This window comes from Thunnus albacares, chromosome 11, assembly GCF_914725855.1.
Source record: "Thunnus albacares chromosome 11, fThuAlb1.1, whole genome shotgun sequence".
Lineage (NCBI taxonomy): Eukaryota > Metazoa > Chordata > Actinopteri > Scombriformes > Scombridae > Thunnus > Thunnus albacares.
This window is the reverse complement of record NC_058116.1, coordinates 17,997,650-18,022,407: the sequence shown is the minus strand read 5'-3', so window position 1 is coordinate 18,022,407 and position 24,758 is coordinate 17,997,650. Positions and strand designations below refer to the sequence as shown.

The following is a 24,758-nucleotide window of genomic DNA, read 5'->3' as shown; positions in this document are numbered from 1 at the left end:
AGATCACCTCCTTGTGGCACTTGGAGGCTTTGTGGTCCTTAATAGCCACCAATTAAAAAATTTTGGTGCCCACAATAAAGCTGTTGTTTGTCTTGCTGCTGGCCGAAGCTTGTTTCTGACAGTGGGAGAAAAACATTGACTGACTATTCTCATCGAAAACTAGCCAGTCACGTAACTCCCCACCGTCGGCCCTTCTCCACTTCTCATAGAAAAATCGCCTTTTAACTTTTTCGTTCGTGAGATGTGTCCTCTTACGTAGGCGTACTGACATCAGCTGCTACTTTTACACCCGCAATGTACCGTCACATTCTTGTTAAAATAGTCCGTCAGATTAGGCTAGAAGCGCTCTCTGTCTTTCTTCTTCGTCTGATGAAATTTGTGGCAGACTAGATGCAGCAAAGGTGTATTGCTGCCCTCCACAAGTCATTTGTAGAACAGCTCCATTAATTGCCACCCACCACCGTGGCTGGTAGGTTGAGAAAATTCAGCAGCCACTTCACAAATTCACCAGCATTTCCATCCCTGTATGAAGGGACTCAGACTAATGCGGCTTCCAGCTTGGAGGTGTAATTGTGTGGGCGAGGCATAAAAGGTCAACCTCTGGCCGCCGCCTCTTTTGAAGCTGATGGCCCCTGACTGAGGCTAAAAAGCCCTGCAGCTATGTGTGTGGACAGAGCCGGCGAACTATAAAGTGGACATCTGAAGCTGACCTGGCCAGCTATGACAGACAAGATTAATTTCAGCTTCATTTGAGTCACTGCTTTGGCATCACAATTCAATACATTTTTACAGAAAAAGTTAGGAATGCCTCACAATTCCATTTTCAGTTTTGATTACTTGTTATAAAAGTATAATATCTGAGACACCAGTTTTTGAACATGCCAACAGTTGACCAAACTGCTGTACAATCAAAATAGCAAAAGCCATAAAATAACAAAAATAAAAACACAAAGACCAGATTAACAGACAAAAAAAGACAGGAAACTCTCATACAGAGTTGACAGCCAAGGAATAAAAATGTGTTTTAATATGGGATTTAAAAACAGGCAGTGAAAGGGCCAGCCTCACATATAGAGGCAACTCGTTCCAGAGTTTGAGGGCTACAACTGCAAAGGCACACTCTCTTGATGTTGGGACAACTAGAAGCAACTGGTCAACAGACTTGAGGGACCTTGATGGGACATGTGGCTGTAAAAGGTCATAGAGATGTTGTAGCTAGCCCATTTAATGATTTGTAGGCAAAAAAATAAAATCAATCCTAAAATGTACCGAGAGCCAATGGGTGACATGTGCTCTCATTTGCGTGTTAAAAGATGAGCTGCAGCATTCTGGACCAATTGCAAGCGTGAGAGGGAGACCTTGCTAACACCAACATAAAGGGCATTACAGATAAAAGCATGTATAATCATTTCAAAATCATTAAATGATAAAAATGACTTAACCTTAGATAAGAAAAGCTGGAAAAAGCTAGATTTGATCACTGAGTTTAAATTTTTAATTTAAAATCACTGTCCATTATCACACCCAGATTTTTTTACAGTGGGTTTTGACATATGGTTCCAGGGAACACAGGTCCATGTGATGGGCCTCACAGGCATTGTGACACTGTGTGGACACTGGGTCTAAATACCAGGGCTTCAGTTTTACTGTCAATTAAGTTTTAAAAAAATAAGGCCATCCAAACTTTGATGTTCTTGATACAGTCCAGCAATGGTTTTAAAGAGTTTGCATCTTTCTGTTTCGAAGGCTGGTAAATTTGAGTGTCATCCGCATAACAATGGAACGAGATGCCATATTTTCTAAGAATGGATCCTAAGGGGAGCATGCAAAGGGAAAATAGGATTGGCCTGAGAATAGAGCCCTGAGGGACTTCACAAGGGAGAGGCACTGAGAAGGATATGGAGTCACCAAGGCTGACAGAAAAACTCCAGTCAGACAAGTAAGACCTGAACCACTCCAGAGCAGTACCTTTAATGCCAACATAATGCTCCAGGTGAGAGATGAGGATACCATGCTCTACTGTGTCGAATGCAGCTGTGAGATCTAAAAGCATAAGAATGTCAGAGACCCCAGAGTCAGTAGATCATAAAAGATCGTTGAAATAGTGCAGATTCAGTGCTGTGAAGGGCTTTAAAATCAGACTGGAACACCTGGGTTTAATTATATTGCACATAAATTATGTAATTGTCCCACTGAAAGATATGTCACTACTCAATATTACACACCTAAATAAAGAACTGTTTTTATTTGTTATATAGAAACTTAAATTATGATGAAGTCCTCTTGAATGCTTAAACTGAAAATAAATAAAACAAAACTGGCAAAGTAAACTGTTGTAGAATGTTCTTCTCTCAGTCCTGAACCAGAGGCAATGAACTTTAGTGTGTGTCTGTGTGTGTGTGTAGAAACACACGTGCTCATCAGTGCATGACCCTTTTAATATCCGAGTTTCACAAAGGGAACAGGGTCCAGCATCCAGTAGTCGGAAATACCAGCACGACAGAGAGCCAAGGTTTGATCGCTCAGCTGATGACTGACACTTCCTCCTGCAGTCTGCCTGATAACACTGTTTACACAAGTTACCTCACTGAAAAACTCCTCATCCAAGGAGACTTTACTGCTTCACCAACCATTCGAATGGGTGAAAACAGAATAGGTGACAGATTCAGTCGCAGTCGCAGCTTGGGTTGATTCCAGCGCAATACGTCAAAGGGGAGCAGCGCTGAATTTAAAGAGATAGTTCAGATTTTCTTAAGTGGGGTTGTTGTCAGTGTATTATAGGGATGCACAATATTGTGTTTTTTGCGGATATTCTATATGCTGATATTTTCCGACTCATTTTGGCCGATTGCAGATACCGATATGTGCACGTATTTTTTTTCCACCTGGCAGAGGAGACTATTACACATGCAATCATAGATTGTACTGAGTATGATCAAGAAAGACAATATATGAAGGAAGAACTTAGAAAGACGGGAGTTCAGGAGCTCAGCATTAAAACTTTAATGAACCTGCCAAGTGGATCAAGCAGTAGAGTTTTCTTTGACTTTATTAGACAGACAGTATTAATGGGTAGGATTTAATCTCTGATCCATACTTTGGAGCAGAAGGTGGTGGTAATGCACTTAAAACGCTGGTTGCCAATCGCCATTATAAACCAAAAAGAAGGAAAAGAAGTGTGTTCCATGCACTGTATTACGCCACAGCAGCACTTTCTGACCCAAACAGCAAGTGCATAATACAGTGCACTTATGTGTAGGAATATGGAAGTTCTACAGTTGAGTAAATGTAGTGCCAAAGGAAAGGGCTGTCTGACGGCAAAGTAAAGCAGTGAAAATATTCTAAATATAGCATACACTTAAATTGATATTGATTTTTTTTTTTTTAGGTGGGCCTTTATTTAGGTGGCTAAAATATGTTTTGCTGCTGGCCCTGTCCACAGCAGTACATTGCTTAGCTTCTGTGCCAGTACTCCTGTCTGCTTACTGCAGGTAAATCACTGACTATGGATAACTACCTCATATAACCCCACCTCCAAAAAATCCAAACTATCCCTTTAAGGGTGGACAGGGTTTATTATTAGTGTGCTTTACTTACATTCCCCTTACAACAAATTCAAAAGGTGGAATATAATTTGGGAATGAAAGTCGTGTGTACACATAGCAAGCATTGTACACATCTTGTTGACATCAGATACAACACTATTTTACCAATGAATCTAAACCGTCTTTCAGAGACTTTTTGACCCTACTCAGTGCATGCCAAGACATTCCAAGGGCACCTGGGAGATGCAGTGCTCTCAGTCTGTTCCTGTTGTGGATGAGGGTTGTAGGTTGTGCCCTCCAAAGACAAGTACATAGGGGCATTCTTACCAGTGTATATCACATTAATTATCTTCTATAAATGTCTGGCCCTTGAACTCTTTGATACCTACCATAAGCACTGAGACCTGCATCATTCAGCCATTTGTATGTTTAAGTAATACATCTTAACTTGGATTCTTACATTCAAACCCCAGAAATAGATATGAGGGATCCAGAAAGATCCAGTGCAAGAACAAGACACATCCTTTAATGTCTTAACCTTTCCTCGACTACTCAAGGATAATGAGTGAGCAACACCATCATTATAAAAAGAGACATCCACACACTGACCCATCAGCTAATCAGAAGGGCCTTGCTACATACTGAAGGACAATGAGGACAGGAGTAAAGTGATTCTTTGGAGGATGGTGTTAACCTCACCACTCCCCTAAGCAGGCAAGCTGCCCAGTTCCTGGGGAGAGAGAGAGAGGGAGAGAGGGAGGGAGGAAATGTGTGACTGACTGAGGCACTTGCTGACCCGTGACTGTGCTCTGCTTGCTAACGCAAAACACATTCCAATCTGCAATCACAGGACACACATCATCCACTTTCACATTCGCCTGAGCAGGCACATATATGTTCACATACACATGCATGAACTCCAAATAGCTCACGAGCAACATGAGTTGGGCAAACCGGGGAAGAACAACAGCTTCTTACGAGAAATAATGCTTGTTCCTGCTCGGGATGCTTGGCTGCTCAGTCACACATCCTAGCACTGGGATAAAGCCTGTACTGAAGGCCCTTATCTGGGGACAGGAAGCACAGAAAAGGGCTGAATGGCCAGAGAATCAGTGAGAGTGGGGAGATTCAGTGGTCCCCTGTGACCTGAGGGCTCATTACATGTAATCAAGTGCTGTGCAATGGGACCTAGCTGTACTTGGCTTATCATTTTGCCTATGTGTATTGTTAAATTGTGGTTTAACTAAAGTGTGGTGGGTGGCATCTACATTTTCTGAAGCTCTCTGAGGCTGCATACATATCGCGTCTTCTGTAAATACACCACACCGGTCCATCTATCCATGCATTCATTATGTATATCCTCGGTCCAGCACAGAGCCTTATACACTAACTGTCTCCACAGAAACCTTCACAATACTCACACTCAAAAAGGCAGAGTACCGGTTTAACATTTAAGTCTTCTTATGACAGTGTCAAAAGAAACTACAGGACCCTCTCATCTGTGACTATGTGCAAACACCTGCTGACTGAGGTAATTTAACCATCCAGCAGAGAGATTTTTTTACAGCCTAATCATTTTACACTGAGATGATTTCTAGCTTCTCGGCTAGCTTCATCTTCTTTCATTGGTACAGACTGTAACTGAGCTGAGACACTGACACACCAATCCCATAGCTGACATAGCCTGAAGGTCTGCTCTGTAAAAAAGATACACCTCTCCAACAACACTGATACACAATGTACAGTAATTAATGAGGTACAAAGGCCTTAAAACAGTAAATTGAAGCCTTTTCTCATGAAACCAATTACACTATTTGGCCATTTTAGACGCTGTAGTTTGTGCTGCTGTTGAATTGTGTTGCGTTATACTAAGAGGTGGTTGTAATATTTTGTCCATCCCATTTGTATCAATGAGAGTATATACGAAATATTAGAAATACTTCTTGGTAATGTTCTTTTGTTTCTCCTTTTTGGAAACAAGTAATCAAAAGTATTGGAGAGTAGTTGCATAGGCCATTGCCAGAATTTTCCCAGCTGTGTTTATTAGGAGACTGTTCTCTCCTTACACAGTCAAGTTATATCCAAACAAAAATTTGGACTTGCACTGGCAGGCTTTATTGTGGCTTCAAGGATTGTTCTCCACCATTGGGAGAGTCAGACAACACCGGATTTTGCTGAATGGTTTAAATTGATGACAGACATTGCCTCTTTTGAATCTCTTGCAAGGACTAATAATTACCAAGGGAGGTTTTATGAAGTTGTTGTTGTTTTTACTGTTTGTTTGTTTTTTACTGTTTACTGTTTTTTTAAATGTGCTACCCCATTTATTTGGTTTGATACATACATGGTGCCCCCATATTTTTATTTATTTATTTAATTTTTGTCTCCACAGTCTATCGTTACTCTTACTGTACTTGTAGCTAATTCTGTGTGCCCGGATTTATTTTGTTTTGTTCTGTTTGTTCTGTTACTTATTTTTCATTGATTTACTGTAATAAGAAAAAAATTACAAAAAAAAGAAAAACTTCTCAGTATAACAAATTCAACAGCAACACAAACTACAACTTCTAAATGACCATAAAGTTAAATCAACACCTCTCTAAAACAGTTTCAACAAAAGTTAAAACCTTCATGTCACACAGCTGCGTCCATCCGATGTGGTAATGCCCAAGACCATGTTTAACCCCCCGCAGCACAATAACCATAGGACCATCTAAAAATATAAGTAATTATCCAAACCTTCTTTACTTTCTCATCCATTGCTCAACCATCCATTTCTATGTCACTCAGCAGCTCTTGTTATCCTCCTCCTGTTATCCTTTACTTCCACCTATCTGCTTCATCCTCCCAATTGCTGCCTGGCATCACTCCTTTTTTCATCCTTTCGCTTCGCTTCCCCGTCCTCCAGCTCCTCAATCAATATCCTCCCCACTAAAACCTCAAGCGTTATCAGTGGTCAAATCCCCCCGAGTGAGCCGCTCAGCGAGGAATCTGACAGGCAGACAGAGAAGAATGGGCACAGAAAAAAAAAATATATAGCCTAGTAGGTTTAGGTGAGCTGAGGTTAGCCTCAAAGAGTGATACTGTATGAGGAAGATTGACCACAGGCAGCTCCAGGAAATCTGTGCTGAAATAACAAGAGGCAATGTTCCTCAGAGACAGAACATGTCCTGCAGCTAAGCCATAAACCTTCATACTGTCAAACAAACTTCTCAAAGCCTTGGGGTGTACCTTCAGAGAAATAAGCCTTTATACTTTGCACGTTAACATTCCTTTGAATTTATGGTAGATAATAGGTGTCATATCATGCAAACAAACAAACAAAATAGTGGCAAACACAGCTCACGTCTGTCAAATAGACAATAGCCCGAGGTCCATTTCACCAGCTTCCTGGTGAAGGTTTTCTGCCAGCCATGGGTGCGTGCTTCTCCATAAATGGGGAGAGCAGCTGAATAATATGCCTGTTCTAAAATGTCTCAAAGCCCTCCCAGGCCTTTCCCAGCCCCACATTCCACATACGCCCACAATTCAAAGTCAGGCAGCCTTCGGACCAGGCAGCGGCAGGGCTGCTCACTGTTCTCCCAGGACATGTGGAAGATAAGACAGAGTCAGCTGCGGTGGTATTGTTCGTAGGGTTCTTGCTCACTAACACTAGCCAGCTGATACTGTCTGCCAACATCACTGCAGGGTAATCGGCCTCTATTAGCTAATGTGGTGAAGCTTTGGCCTCGCTAGGGAAATTAAAGAGTTTAAAGCGAGCCCTTTGAGAATTCATTATGTGAAGTTGCATACAAACGGACCTGAGACAAACATTTGCAAATCATTTTAAGCTTTAGATTCAACCTGCTTGGAGCAGGAGATGGTTGGGGAAAGCTATGTATCAGTACTTAATGAGAGCCAGAAAACAAAGTTATTTCAAAGTCAATTAAGTAATACTTTAGTGTGACTGATATCCCGACACTGAACTGTTCATGCTGCAAACTACACATACTAAGTAGATTTAAAGCTCATTCTTGAGGATCTAGCTAATGGTTTCTCGTGAACTCACTTCAGGAATGCACGATAGGAAATGAAAATCAACTTCTGTAAAATATTGTTTTAAAATAAACATGTCCAAAAATGCAATTAATAAATACCAGTCCATTACACCAGACAAAATATCCATTATTTATGGAACCAGTGTGAGGACTGCAATGGGTGGGGTTTTACTTGTGAGCTGATACTTTAAAAACAAGTGGAGCTGAAGACAAAAACAAACTCTTGTAAGTCTTGTAATAGCATTTTTTACTGAGCAAGGCATTCAGCGCTCTAGACCCTCCACCACACACACACACACACACACACACACAAAAAGAACAAGATTAAATGGTCAGTTCCAGAGAGAGACAGAAAGGCCGGCCAGCACAGGGTCTGCTTTTGCACTTAGCCACAGCCTAACTCAACAAACAGGCTTTGACACGAGGGAAGGAGTATCAGTGTCTATCTATGTGCACACACATACATGTGTAAAGCCTGCCGACGGCGAAGAATACAAAGCGGAGAGTCAGGGGTCCCAGATGATTGTCTAGGCAGACAGAGGCAGTAGCACATGTTCTACAGTCAGTGGCCAATTCCTTTTGCCCTAAAGAGAAAGTACAGATTGATGGCAGATCTGCTGAATCTCTGCATTAGCCTATCATCCGTCTTCTGTGACCTGCAGGGGATGCGGCACTCATCTTGATGGGGCATCAGTAAGAGTGGGTCAGGGGTCAAGGCCTTGAGGAGGACCCTGCTGAGGCCTATAGACAGTTCATCTTCACAGCTCTACAAGAGGGTGAAAGGGTAGTGATACGCCTCCACAAGAGACACTTAATGCGTGACATACATTCATCACTTTATTGACTTTTATTAGCACAGCTCTTTGCAAATCGGCTTAGGAGTGAATAAAAACAAAAAGATCAAAAACAAAAATTTGAAAAACTTGCCTTTTATTTTTAGTGCTGTATGCGCCACCATAAAAAGCCAGAAAATAGTGCTTTAGAAAAAATATATATATATATTTCCAGTAGTCAGGAGTGACAGCCCTACTGTTATCATGACGACCCAGAAAGAATGTATCCCCTCTATTCTGCAAGGCTAGATCAATGCAACTACTGAAAGCACAGTGATTGCAAATTCCTTTTTCAAAAATGCTACATGATATGCACACAAGCACATTTTTTTGCTGCAGACACTGCGAGTGTTTCAGCTGAGTGAAGACACCATATAAGGATCCAGTTTTTCTAAGCATTAGTTTCACCATCGTTAGAGCTCAATCCTGAGGTATTTATTGCATCGGGTTAACTGATCAAAAGTAGGTCATTAAAAAGAGACTTTCAAATACTCCTGGTCTGAAATACTCCAGCTGTTACTATGTAAGTGAGAATTTAAATCCAACTTCAGGACTCGTGATTCCTCCCACTCCTCCTTTTTTTTCCTCCCTCCTTCTTCTTCTGCTGAACTTTAGGACACATACATGTAAATACAACTCTCTTTATGGATTTGTCTTGGAATGACTGACTTTAAACTCAGAAAAGCGGATCAAACTGCAGGTTCAAAGTGGACTTGAAAGACACGTCACATTTAAAAAGAAACAGACTGGTTACCCACTAACCTATTCTTTTTTTTTTTTTTTTTTAGAATATTTTCAACAGCTTATCTTGGTCACTGAAAGAAAATCTTTGTTGTGTAAATGCTTTACATTCTAGTCTAGTATTGAACTCCTCTTCTTCTTACTACTCTTCTCTCTCTGCATTAAAGAAAGTCACCTGGTCATTAGAGTGCTGTGATTTAACATCCTGATAGCTAAATATAGTCATGGTCTGACCATGACAACAGCAAAATTCAATTCAGCTTGTCCCATCAAATTAGATAACAAGGAAGGAACAAGGAAGCGTTTCAGATAATACGGCTTACTCGCTTACATACACCCACCGCACAATTGCCAATTAAACTAAGAATTGAAAGGAAGAGAGGAGCAGTAGTAAGCCTCAGGACAAAGTTTACACTCCAGTGTGTCATCAGGGGCCATGACACACTAGAAGAGCCTGCCAGCAGCTATCTGACACTTGTTGGCATTTCAGACCTCACTGTTTCTGACTCAACAAATTCCACAACTTCTTTGTTGAATATGGCTAAGACAATGAACAATTATTTTCATTATCAATTGATCTGTTGATTAGTTTCTCAATTAACTGATTAATTGGTCTATAAAACTCTACAGAACAGTGGAAAAATGCACAGTGACATCATCATATGTGTTGTTTTTGTTCAACCAACAGCCGAAAATCAAAAGAGAATCAATTTACTATAACATAAGACATAAAAAGCAGCACATTCTCACATTTTCTTCATCATTTTTGCTTTAAAAATGACTTAAATGATTAAATTGGTTATTGAAATTGTTGACGACTAGTTTTCTGTCAACAAACTAATTCATTAATCAACTAATTGCGGCAGCTCTAGCTAAGGGACTCAACAATTTAGAGCACGACAAGCTGTCAAGAAACTTTAAAACAAAGATTTGCTTACTGCAAAATGTGAGAATACTTAAGACAAATGTAGCAACATGCACACTGTTTGTGTTAAATGTCTTTTTACTTGTGTTGTTTTTATATTCTGTCTTGATGCTTTTTATGCTCTATGAAATGGGGCTAGAAAAGAGAGAATCTACACTATTATGACATTAGTATCGATGTGAAAATGATCACCCTTTTTCCAACCACAACATAGAATAATTACAGGTTGTAACCTAGCACACACACACAGGTACACACTCACGCAGAACACACAAAATTATTTAGACTCAAACACACAGACAAATAAATAAAAACACATAGATACAGAGGAGAAGAAAATGACAGGTTTGTGTAAGGTAGGGGTCTTATACTTGGTCTAATGACTTTCTGAGACAAAGAAGGCAAAGGAGACGGTGGAGAAAGGACGAAGGAATGAACAGCAGACGTCTGACATTCAACAAGTGAACTCCAACTGTCATCGTGGGACGAGTCACGTACATGTTACGGGACCGCAGCCACGATCATCCACCGCTGACTGCGGTGGCCTGTGACCTCTATGTCAAGAATGTTGAGAGTAAGAACTCTGAGACGTGATGTGTGCATGTGTGCGTGTGTTATATTAGATTACAGGTCAGCTCAAAGCTGTATCTGTGTCATTGTTCCTCCCCGAGCGCCCGAGATTCCACAAGTAACAGTCTGTAAAAAAGGTCATTCAAAATCTCAAGGGTGGGATGATAAACAGCAAAATGACTCCAGTGACAAAAATGTGTATTTCATCGACGTGTTCGAGATGTATATGCAGTTCATGACAGATTACCAGTGTTTGGCCCTTTCGGAGGGATCATTTTAGATGCTCCACGTCACCTTTGTTACATGGCTATGACCTCAAAATGGACAAACGAGTATAAAAACAGGCTGCTGGCATTTGTAGGTTAATGGTAAGTTCAGTCCTTCACCTGCTGTCAAGAGTAAAAAACCATGACAGCACCTCACTCCTCTCTGAACTGCTTATCAGTAAAAACATCTGTGTTAGTAGAAGTGCCAGGGAAAACATCACGGTGATTACTTTAAACTTTGAACATGCACACTACGAGAAACCACGTTCATACATCATTACTGAGGAATGGAGATTAGATGCAATCTCTTTCCTGCCTATAAAAGAGGGCACTGAAAGCATGACACATTTAAACAGTAGAAAAAGATACGGTTTTAGTCATCTGTTCATGGTTACATAGAGGAATACAATAAGAACTAAGGCTGCTCAGAAGCCGAGAGGAATAACATTGACTTGCTCAGTAAAACCCAAATGTAAAACTGTATCCAAACATTGAGAGGAGACACAAAACAGTGGAGAGAGGTTGGGCTCTAGTTTTATCACTCAACCAAATATTGTGTTATTCTATAGCTGGGGTGCTTTGCATGTTGGACAAAGAAAGCATATATTCTGTTCAATAAAATCCATTGAACATGCAATCAGACAGGCAGTGAAGTTACAACTCTCCCTAATGTGTATAACAGCGGATGGTTGTTATCCGCTGTTAAAGTGGTAGTGGAAATGATTTCTCCATTGTTGACAATTGACAAAAAACGAGCATCTATATCATCTATGTCTCCTCACATCAGCATTAAAGGATCATTCAACTGTAATACGGTTTTTCACATAGTTTTTCATTGTTTCAATCAGTTATGCAAACATGATACTGACTAAATTAATTCCTGAGATCTGTGAACACAACACTTCAATAACAAAGTCTGACAGGAAACATGACGAGTCAGATCATCAGACAGGTTGTAAAAAAAAGCAAACAGTGAAGCCAGATTCTGAAAAACTATTTTATTTGGAGGTAAAAACCCAAAGGGCACAACCAAAATATCAGTCATAGTCTCTCATTGCACAGAAAAACTGTGTGTTCACAACACTTGAAGTACAGTGTGTCAAAGTTTAACCAGTAAGCAGGTCTGTAAAGTGTGATAGATGTTAAATGACAGTGTGTGATTATATTACAATTTCTGTAACATTTCTCATCTGAATTTGTTTACTACCTGCGATGTTTCTTGCCCTGTCCAACTTTTTAAAAACATTTCTTTAAACCAAAGACATTTATTTCATCCAGGGTGCCTACTGTAGATCCACTAACTACTAAATGCAGCACCAAGGATGGAGCCAGAAAAGAAAACAGTCTCATAAAAATCAATGAGAACATGTATCTGGATGATTTATCTCTTTCAGAAATTAGCCAGTAATTGTTAGGCTATATGTTTAAGAGACACGACAGTTTGTCAGTTATGCCTTAGGAACTTCAATGTAGTCCTGACTTGCCCTCGCTTTGCTTCCCTCTTTTCTTTCTGGCTATACAGCTTACACGTTGAATAACATGCTGGGCAAAGTCTCCGGAGAGAAAAAGCAGTGGAGCTCACCTCAAAAAGTCTGCTTGCTTAGAGCACACAGGCTGAAAACACATTTTCTGGTATGTGAGGAGAGTCTGCCAAGTTAAGTTCTATATCTAAAAAAAGGTTGGCTTTCACCCCACAATTAAAAAAAAAAAGTCAGTTCTACTCCATTCTTTCCCTCCCATACTCTACTGGGACACCTAAGGGAATGAGGTAAGGGGGAGTGAGGAAACTTGGCCTTGTTCTTTTAAAAAGGCTGGGACAGCCTGCTATACTATCTGCCTGTTTGTTGTGTGTAGTTGTGCCCTCCAGCAGTGGTGGGGATTTGGAAACCCCTCTCCTCACGGTTAAGTTGATAGATCACAGCGCATTCCAGACATTTTCGGCCTGTTTGTTTTCCACCAGGAAGGCTCACAATGCAGCCTGCTGCTGCTACAAAAGGTACTGTTTGTCTTTGATCTGCACATCACACCTGAGTAGGCCAAGACATTGATTGAATGAAACAAAAAGTTCAAAACGTGTTTACATTTTTTCAGACATCTCTTTGGTCTCACTGCTAGTTTTTTTATCTTCAAAAAGGTAAAAAAAAAAATGTCTACACTTTTTCTAGTGGTGTTACACTGGATACAAGGCAATTTAATTGGGCATTCTTCTTGGCAACACAGAAGAAAATCTACACTATTCCTGACAAAAATATAAGTAAAGCAGCAATGCAATATTAGCTTGAGCACTGCTACCCATCTGAGTTTCTCAAAAAGTTTCTTCGTAGTGCTTCTTCCGTACTTTCACTGAGCGCTGCTTGTTGGCCAGCTGCTGATAGGGCTAAGTTCAGTGGTGCTTGACTCCACACAGTCCTGACATACTGTGCAGGTTGACCTCTGCCAGCTGCCGGCCAGAGAAGGTCAAGAGAAGCTATTAGGTGTTGATAGCACTAACCAGTGTATAATCACACCACCTCTCTGGAATGAATTATCATCAAACATTTTAATTAAACTGCTTATTGAACTGGGATCCCAAGCAGCACTATACAGTAATCAACACTCTCGGACAAGATCCAGCAGATGATTTGCTAGACCAGTCGTACTCAAATATTGTCTTGGAGCTCCACTTAATACATTTCCTCTGCATCAAAGGTCCAGTAAGGGCACGTTACATGATAATATTTCAGTACAAAAACTCCAGAACTCTGTGCATGAACAGCATTTCTGTATTAATGGGGGACGTGACACCTTTGGTGTGTAATCAAGTTCTTAAACTTGAGCATAAAAAGTGTGATGGCCAGACGGAGACACTGGTGTAAGTGTTCATTCACTGCAGTCTTGATATCACGACTTTAATTGGTTCAGTTTTGTGGTTCTTACCGTCATGTTTCTGGGATAGTTTTGTTCAAAACAAGCATGTTTGGTGTCATGGTAGCGTTTCGCTTTCCCATTCTTCATTACGACCACTGTTTCATTCCAAATCGAACACAATGGTCTCATACTTCCCTCGGGCAAAAGTAACACAAATTTCTCAGTTCATTCACCCTTCAATACAGCAAAGTAAAAACATTTCAAGTTCTGGATGTTGTGATGTTATCACTTAGGTACCACCATTTATTATTTTGTAAATAAAATATTTCACATTAACACTACAGGCATGCACAGCACCAGATCTGACATATGACACTGTTTTTCTTACAATATTTCACATTGAATTAATCAGAAGATGATGATGATGCAGCTGAACAGAAGCTCCTGCCTTTACTAAAACAGTCAAGGCAACTTGTTCCATGAATGCTACATCATTTATGTGTGAAAGGGCATATGAGTATGTTGTCAGTGTTGCTCCAGGGTCCAACACAACTGCCAGCATGATTGCCCAGAGCCAGTAAAAGTTTATGCAGGGCAAGGTGATTGGCCCAGTGACTGGCCAACACAACTCGACTCATTTTAAAAAAGACGAGAGAAAAAGCGCAAGAGCAGTGGTGGTCAAGCAAGGAGAGGGAGCGGCGGTAGCGAGAACAAAGCAGTTAATGAGAGAAATAAAACATTATTTTCTGATTGTTTCACAGCGGTCATGTTCTAAAGCACAAATAAATAAGCATCAAACACTCAACAGATGATTTAAGACAGATGCTCTTAGTTTCTGTTTCATTTTCCTCCTCCGCATTTCTTATTTTCATTCATTCATTACAGTTCAGCTCCATGTCTGTAGTGGACAGTTGGCTCACGGAAGCAGACAGAAGGAGCTCGGCGTGAACACGCGCACACAAACAAATGCCATTATGTTCTTTCTCTCACTGTTCTAACTTAACAAATACAATTCTGCAGATCAGCTCAGCATCGCTCAGTCCTTGACACAAGAGTTTATCAGTCAAGGTTATCTATACTCGCTGAAATGTTATCATAAATTCTGTCCTCTTCTCCATATGTATTCCATTCTCTCTGGCTTAACACAAAATATGAGAAACCTACGTTTATAAATCATTCATTTACTGATCTAATATGTGCCTAAGTTTATATTTTGCATTTTTGTGGAATATATCAACATTACATATCCATAACTGAAAGAAAACAACCAAATCTAAAAGAAACGAAAAGAGTTATTTTCATTTTTTGGCTTCCGTGCCATTGAAAATATACAAGGGGCCAGTAAAACTCTGATCTACTGGCCAAGTGGGCCAGTGTGGAAGAAAATGTTATGCTGGACACTATTGCTCTGATGTTTGCCATTGTGTATTGTGTATCTGCCTATAGAAACCGAATATTAAGAGAGAAAAAATAAGATAGGAAAATAAAATGCAATAGAGAGATGTAGTGGGAGAACCAATGATGAATTTTCATTTTCAGTACAGGCAGTAGTTGTTTTCACCTTGAGTATAAAGGCTCTTTGCATAGCTCAGTGACCTCAGCCTAGCAGCAGCCCTCTATCCTCTGCAAGCAATTCACTCTGCACCTTGAAAACACTGCAATACAAACACTGGGAACACAGAGAAAAAAAAAAAAAAAGAATAATGGAAAAAATGCTCTATTTTTGCAAGCGTAATTCAGAACATTCAGTGAGAAGTCAGCTATCTGAAGTGGATTCTGTGTGTGATTTTCACTGTTACTGCGATATTGGACCAGAGAGAGGCCAGATTGAGGTGTGGTGCTGGCTCATGCAAAGCCTCTGTCTACACCAGATGGTCACAGGAGGGGTAAGGAATCAAAGATACACACAGGTAGGAAAACGGACAGGCAGAGAGTTCACACCAGATAGCTGAACAAAAGCTTTGCTGGGCAGCAGAGTGAGGTGCAAGGGGTACAGTGATTTTAATAATGTGTCTTTGAAGTGGGGCATGCGGCTAGTTTGGTCAGCAGATCTCCCTGGCACCAGTGCCCGCTGCGCCGCCCTGCTGTCTGCACCGCTGCACTTGCCGTCTCTCTCGCAGCAAGAACACATACAGTGTTACCACAAGTACCAGAGGCGCAGTAGCTAGCGCCGATGACAACCTGATGAGTTACTTATTAGGTTGTGCAAAGTGGTGCACATACCTTTTAATCATTTACATTTTTTCCACAAGGAGCGTTAGCAGACACACCTTCTGGCAAACCACAGAGCTCTGTGTTGTCACAGCGGCAGGATGGAGAGGATGGTGGCCTGGCTGGAAGCTGGCACCATCTTTCTACTGTTGTTTTGAGAAAAGGGCCAAGTCACTGTGGGACTTCTTGGTTGTGTACAGTAATCTGATTTACTGTAAGAAGGTAAATGAACACATCTGCAGGATACAAGAGAATAATACAGAGAAGCTTATAAAGGAGGTGATCACGTTGCCAGTAGTTCTCAATGTAAGGATACAGAATGCACAACCACCATAAAGTAGACAACTGCTATGCTTTTGCAGTGTTTACATTTTATTCACTGTGATAGAGAACGGTGTTTGTGGCGAGCAGAAGGTTTGTGGTGAAGATGGCTTTGTTAGATGTGTGTTCCTGGAAAGGAGAAGATAACTGAGCCTTTCTTCTGTTCCTGATGCTTGTCTTCACTATCAACATTCTCATCAGAAACTCGCAGGAGAAAACACACGCATCGCATGCTGACCACAGTCATAGGAGCTTGATAGGAGCTTTAAACTAAATGTAGCTCGCAGCAATATTGAATTGGCAATTCTACTCAACGTAACAAAATGTGGCTCGTAATTCTCTCTGTTCATTTATTTTTCATATACTGTACATTCATGAACCACTCTGAGAGGTTGTTAGCTACCCATTAAGCCGGCATAAATTTTCAGTGGCAGCACTTTTACATCGAGTGTGTTTTTGCTGCAACTGTTGATGACTGAAAAATTAAGGCAGCTCAGCCTGCGTTTCTGTGAAATCCGAATAATACTGGAACGAATGAAGCAGACTTTTTACGATAAATATTTTTTTTTATAGCTTCCTGACTTGGACAGTTAACAGGAGTCTATGTCTGACCGGAGTTATAACATCAGTTACATATCACTGCATGTTGATCAACCTTCACTGCCACTAGTTTTGTTTTTCTTACACAGTATATTGGAAAAAGCTGCTGTAGGTGTTTAAGTGCGGCAGTGTAATCAAATCGTGCACCGATTTGTGCCATCACCTGTAACCACAGCAATAACATTATATGAGACACTGCTGAAATAACACCAAAAACTGAGTGTCACTTCATGGTTAAATGAAATGAAAGAGAATGAAATGTCTTGTTGGCATATTTGCAACTTGCATGCATGCGTGCAGAGAGGGGAAAAAACGTTGGTGCATCTCAAGTTTCAGAACAAACTCTCAAATCCTTGTGAGCCGAAAGCTGTGCAAAGTAGCAGAGAATCTGAGACAGTTTTTATTTCAACAGTGTTGTTGTTCATTTAAATAATTAGTTGACTGACAGAAACTTAAACGGTTACTATTTTGATAATCAACAGATCCTTTAAGTCACTTAAAATGTGTTTGTTGGCATGTGCCATTTTTTTTACATTTTAAAAACAGCATCATTAGTTAATTAAAAAACAATACATCAATTAAATACCCCCTAGTTGCAGTCATCATGACAACAAAACCTAAATGAGCAATTCTAACATTATAAGTCACAGGGAGACCAAAAACTGACAGAAATCTTACTCTTTAGACTCATTCACACTTAAACAAAGGAAGAAAAGACATATTTCTAAATATTACGTCCCCACACTGCAAACATTCATTAAACATTCATGCCTCCTGTAAAGACAGAGACAGGATGCTGAAGAGTACTGTAAAGAAAACAACAGTAGAGAGCAACACAGTGGAACCGCCAGGACAATAACTGGCACTCTGGATATTTGTTGGATTAAAAATGAAACAAAACACTGTGGTTCGCACTTTATAAATGGACACAAAGCAAATAGAGACAGAAACAAAAATAAGTGGACTGACAACCAGACGTCCGCTCACTTCCATGTGCACGGACTCGCATACGCAGGCAGAAGCATATGAGCGCAGCACAAGAATCTGAAGCTCTACTCTGTTCTGAGGCACACCCTTGAAATATGTATGACCCTCCACGTTCTATCCACCACTATGGCAGGGACACAGCATAGCTCCCTCTTTATCTCCCAAATGGACTTAGGAGCAGCAAGTTCACTCCAAGGCTCAACATTCTTCTCTTTTGGATCCTATTACAGGACTAACCAGCAGCCACATGTACAAAGTCCCTTCAGTAATAATCATCCTAAATCCTACATGTTCTCAAAGCTCTCAATGTAGCATGCATTTCCACAGTACATTCATCAAATGTTTGGTTTTGCTTAACAATAGGCTGAACTCACTGGTTAAGCCTCGTGGAAGTTCTTTCTTCATGAGTTGGTGGTAGAAGCAAGTGGCCACAGAAAAGGAATGAGTCAGGACCAACGAGCAGTCTTTTCCCGCATTGAGTGGTCTTTCCTTGACTAACATTGTGGGCCAACTCACTGGGGTTTCCTGTACACTCATAGTTTCCAAAAAGAGGTTTTGTAAAACTACTGGCCACCAATGATGGGTTATTGGACAGTGCTTCTGTTGCATGAAAATCATACATTGCACAAAAATTTTAAGGTTTTTTACCATTAACGCCCATCCATTTTGGGATATTGGGACTACAGATTTAGTGTAATGGTAGAAGAAACAAAATGGATATTGGAATTAGTTCTACATATTGTAGGATGGGGTTTTAACAAGTTTGGATTTGCTGATGCTCCTGTAGCCGTAAAACTCTTGGACACCTAGTAACTTGTAAGGCAAGAATGATCAGCAGCAAGCCGGGTCAAGCTTGTAGCCTCAGGTCATCATACCTGTGAATCTTCTGTGAACCACAATCAATAAGAAACTCATACTAGCTGATATTTTTAAAAAAAAAAAAAAACCCAAACTATCCCTTTAAAGTATGCCTGCACCGCAGACAAAATAAAAGTGACAATTACCTCATTCAGAATTGAGATTATGGTTGTCTCTCACAAGTCTTAGGGAAACATTTTTATGAAAATATCGCATCTGTAATCAGTCAGTCCAGTCTGATGATGTACAGCATGGTTCAACAATAAGGCTCTACCGATTGCCCGGTGCAAGTAAAGTGCCACGTTGGGCTAGTAAATCTAGCAACTCTCTTGCCTGATTGGGCAAGTGGTAAAAAAAAAATAAAAAATTATGTTGTCGTTCTCTGGCACACAGCATAACCCCCTCGCCTTGAACGTATCGGAGAATATAAGCGTGCGCCGTTGGCCAATCAAGAATTGAGTAGTCTAATAGTGTTATGCGTGAAACAAACATCCCTCAGGATTATGTGAGCACTGTCAAATAGAGGAATCAATGGAGCATTTTTCACTTCATAAATACTCTTGAGAATGAGAAACATTAAAGAGGGAAATCAGGACGCTTGGAGTGGAAGAAATTAGTATAAAAAATGTATTTGCCATCGGGTTAGGGAGGCTATTCCATTATTTGAAAGAAACTCAGCGGATCAAAGACTTTACTGTTCAGTGAAATATAGGGGACGGGTCATACCAATTTCGATATGCAAGAATGTTTGTTGCTTCGCATCTATGACACTCTGTGTCCTTGTTCTGTTTCATTTACTTAAATAAAGATTAAACGTGACAATTAACTTTAGTCTTTATTGTTATTTCATAACTGCTCATAAATAAAAACTGACTTCGGGCAATGTGAAAAAAAACATTAACGTTGAACCCTGTACAGTATAGCGATTGTGAGATGCTTGTCTTTGTGGTCACAGAGTAGGGATTTTCCATGGTATTTTGTGGTGGTTGTATGAAGTCTCAAAGTCGCAGAGTACATTCTCTTGAATGTTATCGTCATGTGAAATTGCAACTTACTACTTTTTCTGACTCATTTTGTTCTTGTTTTCTCTCTCTCTCTGTCACACATAGACACACACACTCTCACACTCTCACACACTCACACACACACACACACACACACACACACATTAGATTTGTCTTTGTTTCTGACCTCTCTGTCTGTACACTCTTAATTAACTGCATGGCGTAATGCAGTCTTGCCTTCGCAGTTTGTGGAGAAATTAAGAGGGCTTGTTTTGATGCAGCAGTTCTGCCTGCTCATGCAAATGCAGCAGAATAACAATGAGATTTAAATTATGATTAAACAACAATTAACTGTGCTGCCCTACTTCAAAGCTTGTGTGAACTTTCAACTATGTGAGAGAATGATGTTGAGTCACTGTGGGGTTATATCCATTAACAGCCATAAGATACACATCACTGATCATTACACCATAAAGTCTGTGCCAGAGGTTGACGAGCATCTGTAAGTTTAATCATCACCATCATTATTACAGTCACCACTTGATAGCACTCTGCCCGGTCCCTACAAGCCTACACTAACTAAAGTTTCACCTTATCTAAGTGATTAGATAAGGTGAAATATGAATGATCTCCATGAGGAAATTGGGTCATTGCAGCAGCAGATACCATGACATGTATATGGACAAGAGCAAATGAAAATAGTGCCTATCATTAATGTGACCAGATAATCTGTAATGAATAATTAACATTGTCATTATGTATTTGCAGAAACATTTAAAAACATAGTAGCCACATTTTTGCTGCTGGATCTTCTTCCAAATACCTAAAACCTGCTACAACCGTTTTTCTCAATGAATACGAACATCCATTAACAAGTCGGGCAGCACTTAAAACTCAGTACTTAAATGTTCCTCTGTAAACGTTTGCCGAATGGGAGCAAGCAAAACAAGCACAATGACCAACCAGGGGTTTGGCAGTTTCCCAGCAAACACCAGTACTGGACTAAAAATGACTTTGTAATCAGAGGGTTTAGAGAGCAAACAGAGAAGGAGGGAAGAAAACTAAGGAATGATAGAGTGAGCCTATGAATTACTCAGCAGACACGTCTCTCCCCCTTCTCCTCCCTGCAGGAGATAATGGGGATCATCCGTCTTCTTGCCCTCCTTTACGCCCCATCTTCTGACCACTCCTCTGCATCCAGGTCAGCTGAGAAAAAACACAGGTCCTTTCCAATAACTATGACGTGCAGAATTTGATGGCAGGAGATTTAATTCTGCCAGCATTATTGGGATAAGCCAGAGTGGCATGAGAAATTTATTTTTGTACTGTTTTGTCTATGCTCTTTTCCCTGCTTTGAAGCGGGATAAAGGTAATGTCACGTACCTCCATGCACCAATCCCAAGTTCACAACATGTGAGTCAAAATCTGATGACATTTGTGGCATTGTTTGCTTATGTTTCTGAACTTTGATTGTTGCTCTTGTAGTCATAAATTTTCAATATTATAGAGAAATATGTAAGATTTGAAACCAAGTTTTAAGGGTCTCTGAAATCTGGAACAGCTCTATCAGCTGCTAGGAGTTTGTTTTCCACAGGAGACAGGGCCCGAGTCTACACAGAGGATGTGACAAGCCGCAGATAAAGACACAATCAAAGACAGAACAAGGACGGTAGATTTAAGTAAGTCTAAACATTTTAGGACACATGGTCACTAAAAATACAACAGAGCAAGAGAAATTGAAAGTAAATGCCTCTCTAGAGGACACACTATTTATCATAACTGCAATAAGAGTGCACAGATTGTTTATTTCACACATCAGTAGGCCTAAACTGCCGATGCTGGATTATCTAGCTGAGCTGCTGGATTGTCTCAGACTCATGTTATTCCGATGCCTGCTGCTGCTAAACTGCTTAGGAAAACATACATGACACATTTATTCCACTTCATGAATAATACAGCATTTCCACTCACGCATACTAAAAACTAAGGTGTATCTCTCTCCGTGGGGCACAGACATGTCTAATGTTAAATCCTCATCGACAAGGATAGGAAACCTGCAGGATTTTCAGGCTCTCATCTCCTTCCAATAAAGCCAGTCGTCTATTCTATCCCGAGACAGGATGCAAGGAGGAGGCTAACGAAGGGCATCATTATGAGGTGAAGAGTTCACAGTAGCATACAGGAATAGGATTTGAGAGTGAAAAAAAAAAAAGATGCAGATTCCTTTTTAACTGTTAAAGAATGACACCCTCTTCTTTGATCTTACAGAAAACAGAGGAAATATGGAGGTGGGGACTCATGGAGAGAGGCAGAGAAAGAGAGAGACAGTGGGAGAGAGAAGACAGCTAGAAGAAAAGCTGGAAAGAGAAGCAGAAAGCAAAGGAGTCAGGGAGATATTGCTATCAGAGCTCCAACATGGCAGGATGTGACATGTGGAGAGCAGGAAGAGGAAACTGGACAGATATAGATTGGTTTGGTAGCCACTACTGAAAACATGTCTATCCCATTAGGGGCCTCTGTGGCAGTTAATGTGCTTATCAAAGCGTGCACCTTGGGTCTATTCCTAACCCTAGTATGGTGCCACTGCACACAGCTAACATGGAGCACTGATGGAAAGGTGGCTCAGTGCAGAATCTAACCTGGGTCAGTGAGATTTCTATTGTTTTTAATCACTTATTGGCTTGTAGAGTTTCCTCCAAAGTTGGTCACAAACTAGGGTCAAATCCCAAATCTAATAAGACTTAATAATGAATTTCATTCATTAGTATGCCTTTACCACAGCTAAGCTAATTTTACCACGTGACAACTGCTCAAATAAACAATGAGTCTCATTGAACTATCAGAAAACAAAAGAAAAGCTTTGTGAAAAAAACAAGCACCCTCTTCATTACTTACAGTGAATGAGTGAGGGATTTCAACTCAAGGAGGAGGATGACGGCAACTTTATTTACTACTGTGCTTAATCTTAAGTCCCTCTAACACCAAATGGACAAATCATGCAGGTTTCAGTTGACAGGTGGCATAAATATGGGTAATTCCACGTGTTATTTTTAGATGGAGATCCAGAGAAGCTAAACTCTATTGAGTGGGCTTTAGCACATTCGGCTACATAATTGTTACATCCTGATTGGGGACAGTAACATTTGTCCTTTAGACAAAATATTAAGGCGAGTGAGTAGGCAGCATAATAAACCATATCAATGAAGACACATTGCTTTCTTATTGCACAGGACTTTGCACAGGTACATGCTGTCAGCAGGTAAGTAGACAGTAAAGGAGGTTAAGGAAGTCATTTTATATAGAATAGACCTTTTCTTACGGAACAAGTGTCAATCATAGAGGTAAGCTTTAGGTTGACTTTGGGTTTTATAGGCCATCAAAAACATGTAGTTCTGTCAAAAAGGAACATTTTGAAGATTATAAATTTAAGATTAGTCATCATGTTCAAAGGCTCTCTTTGCACTATAGTTTACAAAGAATAAGTGGAGGGTTAAACAGGGGATACAGGCAACTTGGATTTAAACAAATGTGCACCTACTGTACACACATGCATGCGCACATACACGTGTACAGATTAGCAATACCAGCCAAATTGTGCATCTACAGCTTAACTTAAAAACCTGAACCTTTGTTAAGCAGCAGAAGGAGATTTTTCACAGTTTCAGCTTTTGCTAATGATCCTCCAATTTCATGGCTCAATAAGACAGCAATGTAATAGCCTCTAAATCTGATGCCTTCTCGAGACTCCTTAGAGGCCACCAGTAACAACTCTTTACTGGAGTGAATGCTTTTCCAGTCAGAATCCATTTAACAGCTGGCTTCTAGTTAGGTAAGATGAGAGCAGTCATTTGTATTAATACTCGTATACCATATATTGAAGTTAATGAAAAACATACTGTGGATTGATTTAAGGTCTTAACTTTCCTTTTTTTTATGAACTTCAAAAAGAACTGACCCTTTGGTTATGAAAAAAAAACAGAGGCACATAGCAGCAGCATGGGTGTGTCAGCTCAGCTGTTGACGTTGAGGCAGATAGCCATCTAATCAAATATGGTATTTGGAGCCTGGATGAGTGGGATGTAAAACTTCAGGACAATACAACAGCCTGCCTTCTTTAAACGTGAAACTACATGTTAACCAGTCACGTCTAGTGTAGTTTAGAGAGTCCCCGTGGTGCAGTAGTTTATTAGCCATGACGAGGAGAAAACTACAGCAAGAAGTTCAGCTTTGAATGACTGATACTCGGTGATGCTGGCATGTTTTTTTTTTTTAAACATGAACCATAAAGCCAAGATAAAGGGCGGTGGTTCATATAGCTGTCATACACATGATGACCCGTGTTTAAAGCACCCCTCCAGGACAAACAGCCTGCTGGAGACACACAGAGCGGTAGTTTTGTACAGCGTTATCAACTTACCCTCGGAGAGCTCCAGCTCCAGCTCCGCCAGCTTCTCCCGGACCTCCGCCGGCAGAGTCATAGCGACAGCCGGCGTGGGCTCCAACATCATCGTTAGCAACCCGGTTGAGGTTCTCTCAGCCATTGCGATCCAGTAAAAAGCGCAAATGGGTCCACTGGGTTGTCGGTAAGAAGGACAATACAACCAAACACGAAAAAATAAAAGATAACAACCCCTCCTCACTTCGCTTCGGCTAAGGGGGGCCAAATAGGGTGTTGGTGCTTCTCGCTGCAACGGCGTACAGATGTGTGAGAAATCTCTCCAACCGTCATGACACGGCTAGCTCCGAGGCTAGCAGACACACCTGGCTGTGTGTGTCCATGAAATGTGGTAGGGCAGGCCCCTGCCACTGTCTCCGTGCCAGCTGTCTGTCCCACGGCACTGACTGTGTCCTGAATGACGGCGGCTGCTTCACTTTAACTGTGGAGGGAACTCATTCAACTCATCGCTCGCTTCCCACGGCGCAGTCGCCATTGCATCATAGCAACAGCAGCTTCGGCCGTGCGCGTTCATGGGGCCTGCTCCTGTGTGTCTGTGCACGCGCTTCTGTGCTGCA

At 40.8% G+C, this 24,758-nt stretch overlaps 1 protein-coding gene across 3 annotated transcripts in view; it reads right to left on the bottom strand.

The window, feature by feature from the left end:
• The window catches only part of dip2a (disco-interacting protein 2 homolog A), an 89,343-nt gene extending 64,585 nt beyond the window's left edge, over positions 1-24,758 (bottom strand). For 2 of the 3 annotated variants that reach the window (XM_044365674.1, XM_044365675.1), the window contains exon 1: positions 24,163-24,756. In XM_044365674.1, the coding sequence (XP_044221609.1) occupies positions 24,163-24,286 (124 nt within the window). In that variant the 5' untranslated portion in view covers positions 24,287-24,756. Of the gene's footprint in view, positions 1-24,162 lie in introns of all 3 variants that reach the window. The other variant, XM_044365677.1, reaches the window with a different exon arrangement.